The sequence below is a fragment of the Pristiophorus japonicus genome, chromosome 22 (assembly GCF_044704955.1).
Source record: "Pristiophorus japonicus isolate sPriJap1 chromosome 22, sPriJap1.hap1, whole genome shotgun sequence".
NCBI classification, from domain to species: Eukaryota; Metazoa; Chordata; class Chondrichthyes; family Pristiophoridae; genus Pristiophorus; species Pristiophorus japonicus.
In genome coordinates, this window is record NC_091998.1 from 67,554,953 (window position 1) to 67,572,857 (window position 17,905).

General features: G+C 48.7%; 1 protein-coding gene across 2 annotated transcripts in view; it reads left to right on the forward strand.

Annotated features, from left to right (window-relative positions):
• Nucleotides 1–17,905, forward strand: part of LOC139235130 (methylcytosine dioxygenase tet3-like) — a 430,715-nt gene that overhangs the window by 291,345 nt on the left and 121,465 nt on the right. For both annotated transcript variants that reach the window (XM_070866340.1, XM_070866341.1), the window contains one exon: nt 10,457–13,298. In XM_070866340.1, coding sequence (XP_070722441.1) covers nt 10,457–13,298 — 2,842 coding nt within the window. The remainder of the gene's footprint in view (nt 1–10,456; nt 13,299–17,905) is intronic.

Sequence of the window (17,905 nt, forward strand, 5' to 3'; positions counted from 1 at the left end):
GGAGTTTGGAGCGGAGAGCTAAGGGAGGTGTTGCTAAGGGAGGCGTTGCTAAGGAAGCCGTTGCTAAGGGAGCCGTTGCTAAGGGAGCCATTGCTAAGGGCGGCGTTGCACGCCTCTTTTAGGGCGCTGGGCCGGTTGAGCAAGGGAAAATCCCGAGCTAAACAGCCGGCCTCAGAGAACTATAACGAGGCCTCGGGGAGAGGGGAACCCTGAAACAAAGACACCAAAAACATTCCCAAATACATAGCTCATGCCACCACAACATAAATAGCAAAAAAAAAAGTAAAAACCCAATCACACTTACCTGAGGTGGACATTACTTACCTCACTGAGGGCCGCCACCTTTCACAGGCGGTCGCAGCAGGGGGCTACGGAGTGCTATGAATCGGGCGCGATCCAAAAATCGGGCCGTTACACACCGGCTCGCCTCTCCCGGGCAGTGCTGCTCCACACCCCGCCGAAACCGGCACCCAATGTGTTTTCCGCCGCCATTGCCATCCCTGAGGGGCGCTGAGGGGCAACGGAAGACCAAAACTCCAGCCCAGGGTATCTGTAATCGGTTGGGACCACAAAAAAGTGTTGCTTAAAACCACACTCGCCAATCATCATTCAACTCTGCTGTCACTAACTGTGGTGTAACAACGCCTGCTGTGTGCTTATCCTGGGCAAACTTTGAGTTTCTTAGAATTGTGCAGCACAGAATTTCGGCCCATCGAGCCTGCGCCGGCTCTGTGAAAGAACGATCCAATTAGTCCCACTCTCCCCCGCTCTTTCCCCAGAGCCCCGCAAATGTTTCCTTTTCAAGTATTCATCCAGTTCCCTTTTGAAAGTTACTATTGAATCTGCTCCCATCGACCTATCAGGCAGTGTGCTCCCGATCATAACTCGCAGCATAAAATAAATTCTCCCCATCTCCCCTCTGATTATATGCTCTGGTTATCGACGTTCCTGCCAGTGGAAACTCTTTCTGCCAATCTACTCTGCCAAAAACCCTCACAATTTTGAACACTTCTATTAAATCTCCCCTGAACCTTCTCTGCTTCAAGGCGAATAAACCCAGCTTCTCTGGTCTCTCCATAAGTCCCTCATCCCTCGTACCATTCTCGTGGATCTCCTCTGCACCCTGTGCAGGAGCTTGATAGACTTCCTAAAATGTGGCGCCCAGACTTTTACACAATGCTCCAGTTGAGGCCTAACCCGTGCATTAGAAAGGTTTAACATAACTTCCTTGCTTTTGTACTCTATTCCTCTATTAATAAAGCCAAGGATATATACTTCTTTTAAACAGCCTTCGCAACTTGTCCTGCAAAGTTTTGTGCCTATACACCCCAGGTCTCTCTGTTGCGAGACCACTTTTCAAATTGTACCATTTTGTTTATATTGCCTCTCCTCATTCTTCCTTCCAAAATGCATCACTTCAACTTCTCCACATTAAATATCACCTGGCATGTGTCTGCTCAGTTCCAGTCAGGGCGGGATTTCCGGCTTTGCTGATTTCGGGGCGGTAATGGCGGCGGGGCGGGAAAGTTAGCGCCCGGGAACAGTTTGTGCCTCAGTCAGTAACATTGGGCAGCTGGGCCCTAAGTCAGGGGGCGCAGCGCTAAGGGAGGCGTTGTACCCCTCTCTCGGGGCGTTAGGCCGGCTGAGCAACTGAGAATCCCGAGCTAAACAGCCGGCCTCGGAGCAACTTAAGAGAGGCCTGGGGGAGAAAAAAACCTGAAAAAAACCCACCAAAAACATTCCCAATAAATAACTCACACCTCCACGATATACATTGCAAAAAAATAAAATAAAAACCAACCACACTTACCGGAGGTGAACATTACTTACCTCATCGCAGCCGCTACAGCTCGGAACGCCCGCTTTCACAGGCGGTCCCAGCAGGGGGCACTACGGAGCGCTACGGGTCGGGCGGGAGCCAAACATCCAGCTGGTGTTACAACTGGGGGCATTGCACACCGGCTCGCTTCTCCCGGGTGGTAATGCCGATTGGGAAACGGATAGTTTGCGTTTCTGCCCATGACGATTTTCACCCCCTATATTCCATTTAAAAACAAAGGGAAATTTATCAAGACTGAGAATTAACTGGCTATAGAGTTGCTGACCAGATGAGTACATCCTGGAGGTCTTAGAAAATGAAAGGAAGAAATTGGTGATGCTTTGGTTACTTTTACCCAATTTCAGGCAATATAGCAGATGAGACGCTTTGCTTAAGAATCCATAGCAAGACATTGCTATTAAGAACTAGTGTGTTTATTAACAAATATTTAACAATCACACGACACATTATCAGTTCATCCACCAGGCTCACAACCACCTGCCTCATCGTGGATCCCCCGAACCCGACTGACTGGGGTTTTATTGAGGTTTGTGAACATCACGTGACTGGCTCAGCCACTCACAATGCAACAGCTCTACAAACCTGTGAGCATTCTCACTGGTGCATACAGTACAGGCCCCATCACCCAAAAATTCTTGATCAATTACAAAGAGACTCCTGAATTCAGAATATGTCTTTGATACTGGATGGTGGAGAGTTAAATAATCAGCCAGTGTGAGCCAATTCAACTTTTTTATTAGATTAAAGCAGTGTTGTAATTTTGTATAAATAGGGCCTTTTACAAGTACATTTTTGCCATTTTTTTAAGGGTTAAATAATAGCTAATCCTCAGAGTTTTCTTGGAAGCAGTTAGTTTGCAAATGTGCGCAAAACAGTAGAAAAATAAGTGCATGCTTTTTGTAGCTGCATTGTGTAATTTTGAACATTCAAAAGAAAGTTATCAACAACAGTCCATGCCCCCATTCAGCAAGACCTGGACAACATTCAGGCTTGGGCTGGTAAGTGGCAAATTACATTCGCGCCACACAAGTGCCAGGCAATGACTATCTCGAACAAGCGAGAGTCTAACCACCTCCCCTCGACATTCAACGGCATTACCATCACCGAATCCCCCACCATCAACATCCTGGGGGTTCTGTATTGACCAGAAACTTAACTGGACCAGCCACATAAATACTGTGGCAACAAGAGCAGGTCAGAGGCTGGGTATTCTGTGGTGAGTGTCTCACCTCCTGACTCCCCAAAGCCTTTCCACCATCTACAAGGTACAAGTCAAGATTGTGATGGAATACTCTCCACTTGCCTGGATGAGTGCAGCTCCAACAACACTCAAGAAGCTCGACACCATCCAGGACAAAGCAGCCGCTTGATTGGCTCCCCATCCACCACCTTCAACACTCACTCCCTCCACCACCGGCGCCCCCTGGCTGCAGTGTGTACCATCTACAAGATGCACTGCAGCAACTCACCAAGGTTTCTTCGGCAGCACCTCCCAAACCCACGACCTCTACCCCCTAGAAGGACAAGGGCAGCAGGCGCATGGGAACACCACCACCTCCACGTTCCCCTCCCAGTCACACACCATCCTGACTGGGAAATATATCGGCCGTTCCTTCATCGTCGCTGGGTCACAATCCTGGAACTCCCTCTCTAACAGCACCTTCACCACACGGACTGCAGCGGTTCAAGAAGGCGGCTCACCACCACCTTCTCAAGGGATAATTAGGGATGGGCAATAAATGCCGGCCTTAACAGCGACGCCCACATCCCAGAATGAATAAAAGAAACAATAAAGACTGTTTTGCATTACCTGAGATGACCTCAACATTTGCTATAATACGGAAACAGAGGCTGAGTAAATTAATCGTTGCTATGTGACTACTGACTCAGCAAATATTGCAAGTTAACTCTCTGAGCTTTGCCGTGTTCCATGCTGACACAGAAATCAATGAAATCACTCTGTCCACAGGCAAACACGAATAATACATGTAATTTTATTTCCGTAACCAATTACTATTTTCTGAAAAGTTTGATTTCATAAAATGATTGATAGCATGGAATAATTCAGGTAAATAATTCATGTTGTGGGAAAACAGCATAAAAAAGCTTAGGGCTTCCACATGACATCAAAGCTTTAAGTAGTCCACTTGGGTTCAAAGCTAACATACGGTCTTCAAAGCTTATGCAGATTCACAAAATTATAAAAAGATCTTCCAAGATAGAATTCTCAACAGCCGGGTCCATTCTGCTAACATTGCTTCTAATTAATGAACCTTTGATGCATCATTATGCTGAACATTCGGAACAATGAAGCAGAATGATACAATTGTGTTACACCACGGCAAAGGTGTACATGATCACACAGCCTCCTCAAAGAGTGAGTTCAGGATTCACCCTCCAAACAATCGCAATTGCGTGTGAGAGTCAATATTTTGGCTTGGAAAAGTATGCCACGGTTAATTTTTGAAATGGGATTTATGTTGGGCAATTTGAGTAAGTTATTCGAAGGTCTAAAAAGACAAACGTCTAACTTTGATAAACACTGAGGGGGTGAGGTAGCCCTGTGCTGAGTTTGGGGCACAGAATTTGATTTATCCGATTTTTTATCACCCGGTGGCAGGAGGGCACACGGGCCCCGGAATTGGGCTCTTTACCGGGAATAAAAGATGGTGTCACTCCTGGGGCGGAGGGGCGATGGGAGCGCGGCGCTGTGAGTCTGCGCCACGGTAACCGAGTCAGGGTGCCAGCTGACTGTCGGCGGCCCAGCCGAACCAGCGGCTGCCATTGTTGGGCTGACTCCGGAGCCGGCCGACAATCAAATTAAGATGGCGGCCGCGGCGCTGAGCCGTCCCCTTTAAGGGAGGCCGCAATGGCGCTGCCCACCGCCAGATTTGTGCCCCCCGAAGCTGTCGGTGGCATCTCCCGACGCCAACCGCGCTCCCGCGGGGTGATACGGGGTCAGCGCGCACGGCGGTGACATCATCGCCACGTACATCACCCGCCCGGAGCGCAACGCTATTTTCGCCCGCGGCATCCCAGGGGCAATTGCGGCCGCGTTGCTTCCACGGCCTGCGCCCGGGCACAAACCATTCATCGCCCCTTTAGCGCCGGCCGAGGGCAGTAACAGGACTTGCTCAAAGAGGCGTTCGGCTGCTATAATAATTGGAAGCAAAATTGTTTCAACCATTTGTAATTATTTTGCTGTTTTGGATGGAATTAAAAAGCCATGGTCAACGTTACACAATGTCAATAAATTCTCCTCGAGGACGTCAGGTTGTTTGTGGCTCGTGAAATATTCGCTGAACCTCCCTCTGCAATAACAGGATGGTTCTGTCAGTAACCCATGGGCAAAATCAGATGGTGACACGATTGATCAGTAAAGAATGCCTGTCATTCACAGCATTAGGTCATTTTAAGATATAATTTAGTGAGATTTATTAAATGTTACGATAAATCAATAGTAACTCTCTTCATTTGTCACATATGTGGCTAATGTTAAAAAGCTGGGAAATAGTGAACACAAAAGATGATTTAATGATTTTGCCACTTAAAACTAAATGCATGATCAAAAATAATTTTTGCTTTTAAGCCCCATGCAACGGGCGACAGAAACCCAACCCCACCCGCCGAGATTGCGCCTACTTCTGGTTTAACCGCGGCAAGTTTGGGCACGGCCAAGTGAGCCGTTCTGGAGAGGCGGTTCAGTGATTCTGGCATTTAAACGCGAGTCCGTTCCGTTACTCACATTTTGGGAGCCATCTGCACTGAACGGCTGCAGGCCGGGTTTCCCAGGCCTCGGGCAATCCGGCAGCCAAAGGCAGACTGGAGCCTGCCGATCCAGTGGGTCAGTGATCTTCCAGCTCTGCTTGTGGGCCACGAGGAGTAGGGAGACCTCCCCACCCTGGCCCCAATCCCCACCCACCCCGCGGCCCCACCCCCACCCAGACCCGACCCCCCCCCGACCCCACACCCCCCACCCAGACCCCACCCCCCCATTCTCCGGCCCCACACCCCCCCCCCGGCCCCCACCCTCCGGCCCCACACCCCCCCACCCAGACACCACCCCCAACCACCCCGCGGCCCCACCCTCCGGCCCCACACCCCCCACCGAGACCCCACCCCCACCCATCCCGCGGCCCCACCCCCAACTCCCACCCCCCCCCCCAGCCCCACCCTCCGGCCCCACCCCCCCTACCCAGACCCCACCCCCACCCACCCCGCGGCCCCACCCCCACCCACCCTGTGGCGCCCCCCCCGACCCCACACCCCCCACCCAGACCCCACCTCCACCCACCCTGTGGCCCCACCCTCCGGCCCCAACCCCCACCCACTCTGCGGCCCCACCCCCACCCAGACCCTACCCCCCCAGGCCCCACACCCCCCACCCAGACCCCACCTCCACCCACCCTGTGGCCCCACCCCCCACCTCCCCCATCCCCCCCCGGCCCTACCCCCCACCTGGCCTCGGCCCCCCCACCCCGACCCCAGCCCTCACCCTGGCCCCACCCACCAACCCAGCCCCACCCACCCCGCGGCCCCACCCCCTACACCGGCCCCACCCCCCACACTAGCCCCACCCCTCACACCAGCCCCTTTAGCAAATCTACTGCCACAATCCAAACCCCCTCCCCTCCGCAGAGTCAAAAAAGTTCTAAAGCGGTCCTGTAGTTAAATTCAGCAGGACCTCCATGTTCCTGGCATTTTCACGTCTCCTGGCCAGATACACAAACCCTCCCCATCTCCCTGTAAATATCGGCGGCAAAGCGGTTTGACAATTCTTTCAGGAAATTTTGACCTGAGCTGTCCTAGTTTGCTGTGGTAGCTTCTCACCGCTCGTGGCAAAACAATTCCAAATGGATTCAATCATTTGCAATGAGACATAACAAATATGAACTTTTTTTGTGGTTTCTTGGTCCAATCAGATATTTTATTTTTGGTTAATAAAAGTGTAAGCTGTGTCTCGGTGGGCAGCACCCTCGCCTCTAGGTCAGAAGTTTAAGTCCCACTCCAGAGACTTGAGCACATAAATCTAGGCTGACACTCCCAGTGCAGTACTGAGGGAGTGCCGCACTGTCGGAGGTGCCGTCTTTCAGATGAGACGTTAAACCGAGGCCCCGTCTGTTCTCTCAGGTGGATTAAAAGATCCCATGGCACTATTTCAAAGAAGAGCAGGGGAGTTATCTCTGGGGCCAATATTTATCCCTCAATCAAAAAAACCAGATTATCCGGTCATTATCACATTGCTGTTTGTGGGAGCTTGCTGTGTGCAAATTGGCTGCTGCGTTTCCCGCATTACAACAGTGACTACACTTCAAAAGTACTTCATTGGCTGTAAAGCGCTTGGAGATGCCTAGTGGTCGTGTAAGGCGCTATATAAATCCAAGTCTTTTTTCTTTTAAAATGTGTAACAGTATCATAAATTGAAAGCAGAGTATTTACAGCATGGTGTTTAATAACATTACAACTTTATCAAAATACACAGAATTTAGCATCTTGCATTGTACTACCGTATTAACCTCAGTGTTTAGAATTTGTTCTAGCCATACTCAGACAGGCAATCCTCATTTATACTGAGGAAATATTGGGAGACAATACAGACAGAGCTGATTTTGCCCAAAACCAGTTTACTAAAATCCATTTGCTATAAACCGTTTCGAACCGCAGCTGACTGACTGAGCATGCAAACATTAAATGGGATCAACTCCAGCCATGCACAAATGCAGACTTTGCAATCTATTTTTAGTTCTGTGTTACAAGTGACCGAAACAGGAAGTGGTTCCCAGCCTCTGTGCGAATACCACGTTCAATACTTTCCTCAGCACAACACTGTTTTCCATTGGCTCCTGAAAATAGTTTTTTTCTTAAATCGAGAGACTGTACTGGGCTGCCAAAACATTGCAGTGACCAACTAACGCTGCACAGGCTGGAGAACAAACTTACAACCCGCCTAGAGTGCTACCGAGTGGCACAAGCAGCCCTCAGTTCAGCTAGCTATCGTAGACTTCAGAAATCAACCAAACTAAAATATCTTTACTGACAATTTTTCATTTGCATCTTTTTTTAAATGCCTTGATTCGTAAAATATTTACAGCTCCCCGAGTTTTATTTTAACCTGACCTCAAATTAGCTCAGCTATTGGTTAATGTTTTGCTGCTGTTTGCTATCCCTATTATTGTCAGCCTCAGCTCAGTGGGTAGTGTTACACTCACCTCTGGGTCAGGAGGTTGTGGGTTTAAGTCTCACTCCAGGGACTTGAGCACATAACTCTAAGCTGACATCCCAGTGCAGTGTTGAGGGAGTACTGCACTGTCGGAGGTGCCGCCTTTCGGGCGAGACGTTAAACCGAGGCCCCATCTGCTCTCTCAGATGGACATGAACGATCCCATGGGAGGGGAGTTATCCCAGGTGCCCTGGCCAGTATTTATCCCTCAACCAACATCATGAACACAGATTATCTGGACATTATCACATTGCTGTTTGTGGGAGCTTGCTGTGCGCAAATTGGCTGCCTCGTTTCCCACATTACAACAGTGACTACACTCCAAAAGTACTTCATTGGCTGTAAAGTGCTTTGGGACATCCGGTGGTTGTGAAAGGTGCTATATAAATGCAAGTCTTTCTTTATTTCAATCACAGATTATTCATTTTTTTAATTGCAGTAGATGATGTAACTTTGATAGTAAGGTTTGTGTTGGGATGCCACAATAGAACTTTTAACTTAAAAAATTAGTTGGTGCTCTTTGTTCTTAACTTCAAGCATCTGAGATCTAATCATTCATTATAAGAAGGAACACACTCACTTTAGAAGCTTTCTCATTTGAAGGTCAGTTAAGGTTAATTGTATTTACAATTGACATATTAAATTTAGTCACATATGGGCCCAGCTTTCCCCAGGAGTTGCTCCATTTTTTTTGGTGCAACTAGATTTTTTTGGAGTAATTTAAAAATCGCAATTCTCCGCATTTAAGTTGCTCCAATATAAGTGAGTTATAGCTTTTTTTTTAAGTTCCGTTTTTTTTTCAAAAGGGGGCATTACCAGCCACTTTCGCCTGTTTTGGCCATTTAAGCAAGTTTAGCCAGCTAAAACTTACTCCAAACTAACTTAGGCCAACGTAAGTGTACGTTCTGAAAAACTCTGCGGTGAATTAAGAAATCAGCGTGGGCAGCCAGAGATCGGGGGGTGAGGGGGGAGGGGACCTCGCAAAGCACGAAACACCTTCACAACAACATTAAAGAAGCATAAATTCATTTAAAGCACCAAGCACTAAATAAAGCACAAAAAGTAATAAGCAATTAATTAACAAGTAAAAAATAGAAGGAACCCTGCACCTAAAGCACCAAGACCAAAGTAATAAGCAATCGATCAATCAATAAATAACATAAAAAAATAGAAGTCCTACCTCAGGGAAGCCCATTTGGCCAGGGCTGGGGACGGCATGCTTTGGGCCCCTCCCACGCAGCCTGCAGCGCGTTTGCAGAAACGGCCTGCCAAGAGCTACTGCACATGCGCGCAGACTCTAGCGCGCATGAGCAGAGGTCCCAGCACTCAGCGCCGGGACCTGGCTCTGCCCCCAATCCACTGGGCCACGCTACGCCACCACTGAAGAGAGGCTGGGGAGCGGCCAGAATCGGGAGGAAGATTTTCGGCGCGCTTGGAGGCGGACAAAAGCACGCACCTCGGGTGAGTGCACCAGAAAAAGGGATTGGTAAATTTGAGCCCATGGAATGGGAAATAATACCACATTTGTTTACAATTAAACTACAAAAGCCATTTGGAAATAATCTTTCTTGAAGTTTGATTGAAAGAAAGACTTGTATTTGTATAGCACCTTTCACAACCACCGGGTGCCCCAAATCGCTTTACAGCCAATGAAGTACTTTTGGAGTGTAGTCACTGTTGTAATGTGGGAAACGCAGCAGCCAACTTGCGCACAGCAAGCTCCCACAAACATCAAGGTGATAATGTGTTTTTTTGTTATGTTGATTGAGGATAAGTATTGGCCAGGACACCGGGGATAACTCCCCTGCTCTTCTTGGAAATTATGCCACAAGATCTGTTACATTCAGCTGAGAGAGCAGACAGGGCCTCGGTTCAACGTCTCATCTGAAAGACAGCACCTCTGACAGTGCAGCACTCCCTCAGCCCTGCACTGGGAGTGTCAGCCTATATTTTTGTGCTCAAGTCCCTGGAGTGAGACTCAAACCCACGACTTTTTCACTCAGAGGCGAGGGTGCTGCCCACTGAGCCACAACTGACATGGTTGAAGAACAATAATAAATGCACAGTCAAACTGTAAGCTTCAGCTAAAGATTGCTTGATTGAGCGACGACCATTGCGAAAGTGATTCTGTAAGACAAGAGTTGGATTATCTTCTGGCTACAGTATAAGATACTTACAGTGCTTGGGGACGAGGGAAGGAAAGGGCGATAACCAAAAATACATTTTTGTGCCATTTTAAGTTAGCAGTCTGTGTTTGTTATGGTGTTTGACCAATAATGAAAGCCTACATTGTATGTAAATGAAGTTTCTGTGCCAATCTTCGGTATTTACTGAATGCATGTAATTACATATTCAAAAACAATAATTCTAACGTGTTCAATTCTTTTGTTCCGCAGACGGGTTCAGAAGGGAGCTCAGTGGATGGCCCCAGAGAAGGCCAAATGGAAGAGGGGTCAACCAACCATGTTGGAGAAAGCAGGTTAAGGTTGGAAATGGCACCAAGTCTGGTGAATGGAGTATGTAGTCAAGAAGGACACGCGATTGAAGTGGAACCAAGACAGTGGATGGATGAGCGCCGACTCCCTGAACACCCCAATGGAAACAGCGACTGGGAGACAACCCAAGTATTGAATCAAGTTAGGAACCATGTCAAGGAAGGCCTGGCAACCGCTGGGGATAATGACATCCTGGATGGTGCTAGAAAGTTAGCTGTATTCCCTGAAACAGTAATGAGCATATCTCCATATAACTCACCAGCACAAAACTCACAACCTTTACAAAAGATTAACCTTACTGAGAAATGTAATGTGGAGATTAATGACAGCAGTGACGCCCTGGACATGGTTCTTCCAATCAATGCTGACTGCCCCCTCAATGATGATTTGAGCACTTTGACCACTGCATGGACCCTTGCAAAAAAACATGGGAAAAAACCACCGAACTGCAACTGTGATGGTCCAGAATGCCCGGACTATCTGGAATGGCTTGAGAAAAAAATAAAAGCTGTTATTGTTGAGGAACAGAACAGAACTTCACAAATCTCTGATAAAATCAACGATCCGCCTGTGGAAAATGGTGCTTTACAAACTCATATGCCTGACTTGGAGGAGATGCCTCTTTTTGATTCCTCTGATGTTCCTCAATATTCTCAGAGTGCTTTGACCATTGCGAAGGAGAAGAACATAAGTCTACAGACAGCCATTGCCATCGAAGCCCTTACACAGCTGTCCTCCACACTCCCACAGCCCTTCCTCGAAGCCTCCTCCCAGATCCCCAGCTCCCAGATCCCCAGCTCCCAGATCCCCAGCTCCCAGATTCCCAGCTCCCAGATTCCCAGCTCCTCGCAAACAGCTGCTGCTCCGTCCAGCTGTGCCGAGGAAGAGCGGGTCCCTTTGCCTGGGTCACCCGAGGAACGTCATGAAGACCACAGCCAGGAGCACAACAGACAGATACCACCAGCGCACCCTTCCCTGCAGCACCCCGGCCAGCAACTGTTCCCGGAATACCATCCCCAAGCCCAGACTCCGTGGGAGCGCCTGAAGAAGCCAGCGCAGGCTGAAGCTAACTACATTCCAGCCAGGAAGGCGTTGCAAGATCCATTTCACAATTTTTCTAATTCAATATCCACCATCAAACACACCGAGGAGGTCCCTGCTCACAGGGGCGATGCTGAAGAAAGCATACCCATGTTCAGTACCAACCAGCCTGCCACCTCACTCAATGACCCCATGACCGAGTTAAAGCAACTATTGGACAGCAACAACGCGAACAAATACACTCTGCCACTGTTCAAAATGCCCAGCGTCATTGCGCACGAGGATGGGGGCACCAAAAGCCAACAGGATCTGGCACTGCCCTTTCCCAGCTTGGCGCCTGGAGTTGGCTTTTATGGGATGTTGCCGGGACAGCCCGCCTCTCAGCCCATCCAGCAAATGCACATGCACCCGACCAGCAAACATCAAAAGACACAGGCAGCCTTGCAGCAGCATCTACACCACAAGCGCAACCTCTTCCAGGAGCAAAGTCAAAAGCAGAACCATCTCCACGAGCAGCAGAAATGGTGGTCTCAACACCAGCCGCACCTCAAGCGGCAGAAGCAGAAGAAACCTGTGCAGGAAAAGAAGAAACGTTTGCAGCCAGCGCACAAGCAGCGTAAGGAAAGCCAGATTCAGAAGGCGCAGGACATCCAACAGCAGCTGCTCCTGTGCCAGTTTCAACAAATGCAACAGAGCAAAGTGCAGCAGGGTCTGCTACCTCAGCCCTTACCTCAGCACAAGCAGGACCTGGAGGGCTTTCCACAAGTGCAGAAAATACAGATTAGCTATGGCAGAGGGGAACGCCAAGCACAGCTACTGCCACAACTACAGCTTGTGAAGGACCCGCAGCCACAAACAGTACTTCAAGCAACGTCTGAAGTTTCCCAGCAGAAGCAGGCAGAGGAGAGTGAGTCTGCCCACACTCAGGAGACTCCCATTTTCCACAGGTCAGGGTCCCAGGAGATGCGCAGCTTCCAAAAGGACTCCTTCTTGTGCAGCCAACCCCCCATTGGAAAATACCTGCAGCCAACGTCGGCAAAGAGCAGCCCCACCAGGCACGCAGACGAGAAAGACCCCCACATAAATTCAGACTCCTTACCCATGCAACAGGATGACACACCTGCACACAGCCCCCGCTCCTTTGAGGAAAAGATTGAGGAGCTCTTAAAACAATTTGAGGCAGAATTTGAATCAGGCTCAACAACACAGCCGTTCCAGTTCCCTGCTCAGAATAACTCCGCTTCTCAGGTAGAACCAGGTGAGAACCAGCCACCTTGCCCTGGTCCGCAACACACATTTTACAATCAATCCAGTGACGGGGACCACTGCAGCCAAACACTGTTTTCTCAAAGTAACGTGTGTCATGAGCAACATGAGTGCAGACCAACCAACATGTACAGCAAAACTAACTCCACTTTACAGGAGAATACAAAATGTTTTAATCATTCTTTTATGACTGAATCCTCCAAACACATGAAAGTTGAAACCTCTGGTGCTATTACCGTGCTGTCCACAGTTTATTCTGGAGAAAACGGAGAGGGGCTTTCAGAAGAAGGCACACCCACAAAAGACACGCCTCTCACCCCTTCCCTCACTGGCTTTTTGGATTCTCCTTTGAAATATTTGGATACTCCAACTAAAAGTCTGCTGGATACCCCATCAAAAAGAGCCCAAATGGAATTTCCATTATGTGACTGCGTTGGTAAGTTTGAAAGATATGATCTTGTTTCATTTTGTGCTCATTATAAAATAAATTTAAATACCATAGTGCTGTTATGTTGGGCACAACTGGGTACGCTATTTCTTTTTATTCATTCCTGAGATGTGTGTGTCACTAGCAAGGCCGGCATTTATTGCCCATCCCTAATTGCCCCTTGAGAAGGTGGTGGTGAGCCGCCTTCTTGAACCGCTGCAGTCCGTGTGGTGAAGGTGCTCCCACAGTGCTGTTAGGGAGGGAGTTCAAGGATTGTGACCCAGCGACGATGAAGGAACGGCCGATATATTTCCAAGTCAGGATGGTGTGTGACTGGGAGGGGAACGTGGAGGTGGTGGTGTTCCCATGCACCTGCTGCCCTTGTCCTTCTAGGGGGTAGAGGTCGCGGGTTTGGGAGGTGCTGCCGAAGAAGCCTTGGCGAGTTGACCAGATTTTTAAAAAACAAGAATCGTTAAGACCATTTTGACAGGAGTTCAAAGTTGTATTAGTTCCCGGGATGTTCATGAAGCCATTTTTCTGTTCTCAACCTACTGTCTTTAGTCATTTAAAGCCTGTTTTATTTATTTCTGATACTCTCTAGTTCTGTTCAGTCTCTCTTCTTCCTCTGCTCTTCTCTTTATTCTGTATCGCTATCCTAAGTTTTCTGTTTTCAGTCTCTCTCTCTCTCTCCCCACCCTCCTGAACCTGCCATGATTTTCGATGGTCAGAAACGTGATCAGGACACTATTAACGGTGATAAGGGGCTGGCTCACGGTGGCAAAATCGAAACCACATTTGTTTCGTTACTGTGACAAAGTCCTTCGGTCTAATCCTCTGGAGCTGATCTATGGCACGATATGGGAATGCGACTGATTGATTTGAACAGAAATTCCGAGGGAAATAGAGCTCGGAATACCTTTGGGAAGGAAGACATGTGGAAAAGGAAGGGAAGAAGAAGCTGTGGACTTTTTCCTGCTTTAAACAGTTAAAAAAAAAAGCAATTTTCGCTTGTGTGGGTTTTTTTGTATAAAAGATTCATTCAAATTGGATAATTGTACGGACTAAGATCGACCATTCCTGACGTGCAAAAGCACCAAAGAACCACACAGAAATACCATTTTTGTTTTAGCACTTTCCTGGTGTCTCAAGTATCAGATGCTTAAATAAAATCAGACGACTCCCTTTGTGGTGTATTGATCTCTGTCAGCCTGGATGGCACAACTCCAGTTTCTTCCCCTTCTGGCACCTTGCCAGCTGGACATGCGAGGCATGAACAAGACAGGGAACTGCAGCGACCATTTCGAGCCGTCCGCTGCTTGAAACTAAGGCAGAAACCTTTGTTTCTCCCCCACCCCCCACCCCCACACACAAAGCCCCCTCATTCCTTGCCGTTAAAGAGGTTGTCTCAGCCTTTCAATCCGCACCAAGATAAGAATTTCTGCTTTGCAGTGAATGTCATGGTGACTGACAAATTGGATCAAACACACACACACACACACACACAGAAAGGTCTGCAGATATGTGATTAATATGAACGCTGTACCACCACACAATGACAGGCCCGTAATTAAAAGCATACCTTAAACTAAACCTACACCCTGCTTTCCGTCTGCATTTTTACAGTAAATACACACGGTTCAAAAAGCTTCCATTTCATCAATTATTAATTACTCTAACAATTCAGTCTACACAAGCATTTTAAGGATACAAAGGAGGCATAATACTAAAATCCATCGGTGGCTGTTGCTACAAAATGGCTATAACTCCCAGACAATGTTAATATTCCTCACCACCTTATATTTACTCAGAATAAAAGAGAAAAGAATGGATTTTTGGGTGCAGGTTTAGGAGTTAGTGCAAGGAAGAGTAGCTGGAATGTGGCGCTGGGGGCGGGGAAAGGATTTGTGCGGGGAGTAGAATATTGCGGGGTGAGGGAGGATGAACTAGGTGGAGCACAAAGCACGGGGGGGAGACAGGTTGTACCTGGAAAACATTGCAGGGTTGGCAGGGTGGAGGGTTTGGCGCACTGGAGGAAAACCTGTTTGAGCATTTTGATTGATGGCTTCATTAGATAAAAGGCTGCGTTTACTGCCTTCCTGTCACGCATCTGCTTCACCCACAGTGCTGTCCCTCTTCAGTGCAACTCGCAAATCTCCCAACTATAGTTATACAATCAGAGACATTTACAGCACGGAAGGAGGTCATTTCGACCCATCGTGTCCACACCGGCTGACCAAGAGCTATCCAGCCTAATCCCACTTTCCAGCTCTCGGTCCGTAGCCCTGTAGGTTACGGTACTTCAGGGGCACATCCAGGTACTTTTTAAATGTGGTGAGGGTTTCTGCCTCCACCACCCTTTCAGGCCGTGAGTTCCAGACCCCCACCACCCTCTGGGTGAAAATATGTCTCCTCTAAACCTCCCCCCAATTACTTTAAATCTATGTCCACAGGTTGTTGAGCCCTCTGCCAAGGGAAACAGGTCCTTCCTATCCACTCTATCCAGGCCCCTCATAATTTTATATACCTCAATCAGGTCTCCCCTCAGCCTCCTCTGCTCCAAAGAAAACAGACCCAGCATCTCCAATCTTTTCACATAGTGAAAATTCTCCAGTCCAGGCAACATTCTTGTAAATCCCCTCTGCACCCTTTCCAGTGCAATCACATCTTTCCTGTAATGTGGTGACCAGAATGATACACTGCAAGGCCGACATTTGGTTGCTCCTCCCCCCTCCTGTTAGCGTCCCTTCGCTGAGCTCCGACCGAGCGGCGCGCTGTCTGTGCCTCCCGGGAATTTCCGTCGAGGTCCACCGGCGGCAGTAACCGTTAGCGCTGCGCGTTCAGCGCTGCCCACTCGGCGAAGTAGATGTGCGTTAGCGCCATGGTCGCGAGCTTCACTGGGTCCGCCAGCCTTGGAGCCTGCCGCGAATCGCAACAGGGAAAGCGGGCGTTCCCCAAACTCGCGGGGCGAGGAGGAGACGCTGAGCATAAGTTGCGATTTTTGAATTTCCGTGTAGTTACTGTGCCCTTATTACACCCTGATTTTTGTGCAACAGTCTGCCAAGGAGCTGTGGTCCATTATTCCCCAGTCTCCACGTAGTCCATCAGACCTCGCCTCTGGGCGCTGGGATGCCAGTCTCCAAGCACTAAAACTTCAGTTGCGATGCTGCGCTACCGCCCCAGGAATCACGGTTAGCACCCTAAGGGGAATGGGGAACGCATCCCTCAGTGCTCTTCCCCCCTCCTGAGGCGCTCAATCTGAATATCCCAGCTGGAGGCGGTAAACATCACCCAGCGCTAACGTTAGCGACACCGCCTCAAACCGGCTGACACTGAATTTCCACCCCTGTGTGTGTCCCTACTGTTTACAAACCATGGTGCTTTCCCTTGGTGAGTGAAGTATGTTCTCCGAATGCTAAGTTGCTGCTTTGGCTTAGTCCTATCAGCGGCTGGCTGCTGTGTGTCAGTTGAATGCCCTGAGTCTTGAAGTGTAAATACTGCAGGTTATATCGACAACAGCCTGGTACCCTCAACCTGCCTACTTTGTGACACCTGTGCAGGTGTCTGAAAGACAGGCTTGCATTTATATAGCGCCTTTCATGACCAACCAATGTCTCAAAGCACTTTACATCCAATGAAGTACTTTTTGGAATGTCGTCACTGTTGCAATGTGGAAAACACAGCAGCAAGCTCCCACAAACAGCAACGTGATAATGATCAGATAAACTGTTTTTGTTCGGTTGATTGAGGGATAAATCTTTTCCAGGACACCAGGGATAACTCCCCTGCTCTTCTTCGAAATATAGTGGCCATGGGATCTTTTCCACCCACCTGAGAGAGCAGACAGGGCCTGCTCTGAAGATGGCACCTCCGCCAGTGCAGCACTCCCTCAGCAGTGCAGTGGAGTGCCAGCCTAGATTGTGTGCGCAAGTTCCAGGTCTTGAACCCACAACCTTCTGACTCAGAGGCGAGAGTGCTGCCCACTGGTTGGCACAATGGCGCCTGCCCGTGCGATTGTGTCATTATCTATGACCATTCTAGCCATGCTTCTGTTACTGAGCACTGCCTCACTCTGAGCACTGATCAACATAATAGAAGACCAAATGGTATCGATGAGGTCCGTGAAGCTCTGTGGTTCACAGCTCCCTCTATTCAATCCCCAAGCTTGTTGAAGATGAGGGAGGCAGTCTGTTCCACTGTGGTACACAGGCCTCTGTAGCTGCATTCTCATGATCCATTGGAGAAACCCCAATTGTTCATTTGGCTTCAGGCCTGGGGGTAACATTGCCGATGTCTCTGGAGTTGCAAGGCGTTCCATGGCGTGCTGCAGTGTACATGTACAACACACATGCAACTGCACATGCATCTAGGGGAGTCCTTCAGCCAAATTGCAATCTGCAGCACACTGTTTACCGTGACTCCCAATGCTTGCATGTTTGCTGTTCAAAAATAGTCGCTTCATTCAGAGGACCTAGGACATCGAGATCCTGGTGTGTCTGTGGGGTTTGGGGCGGGAGAGTATGAGTGAACTGTTGGAGCCACTGAATGATTTGGGTTTGGCTTATCATCCTTTGCCATATCGAGAACAAGAACAGTTTACAATCAGTCCGATTGAGCAA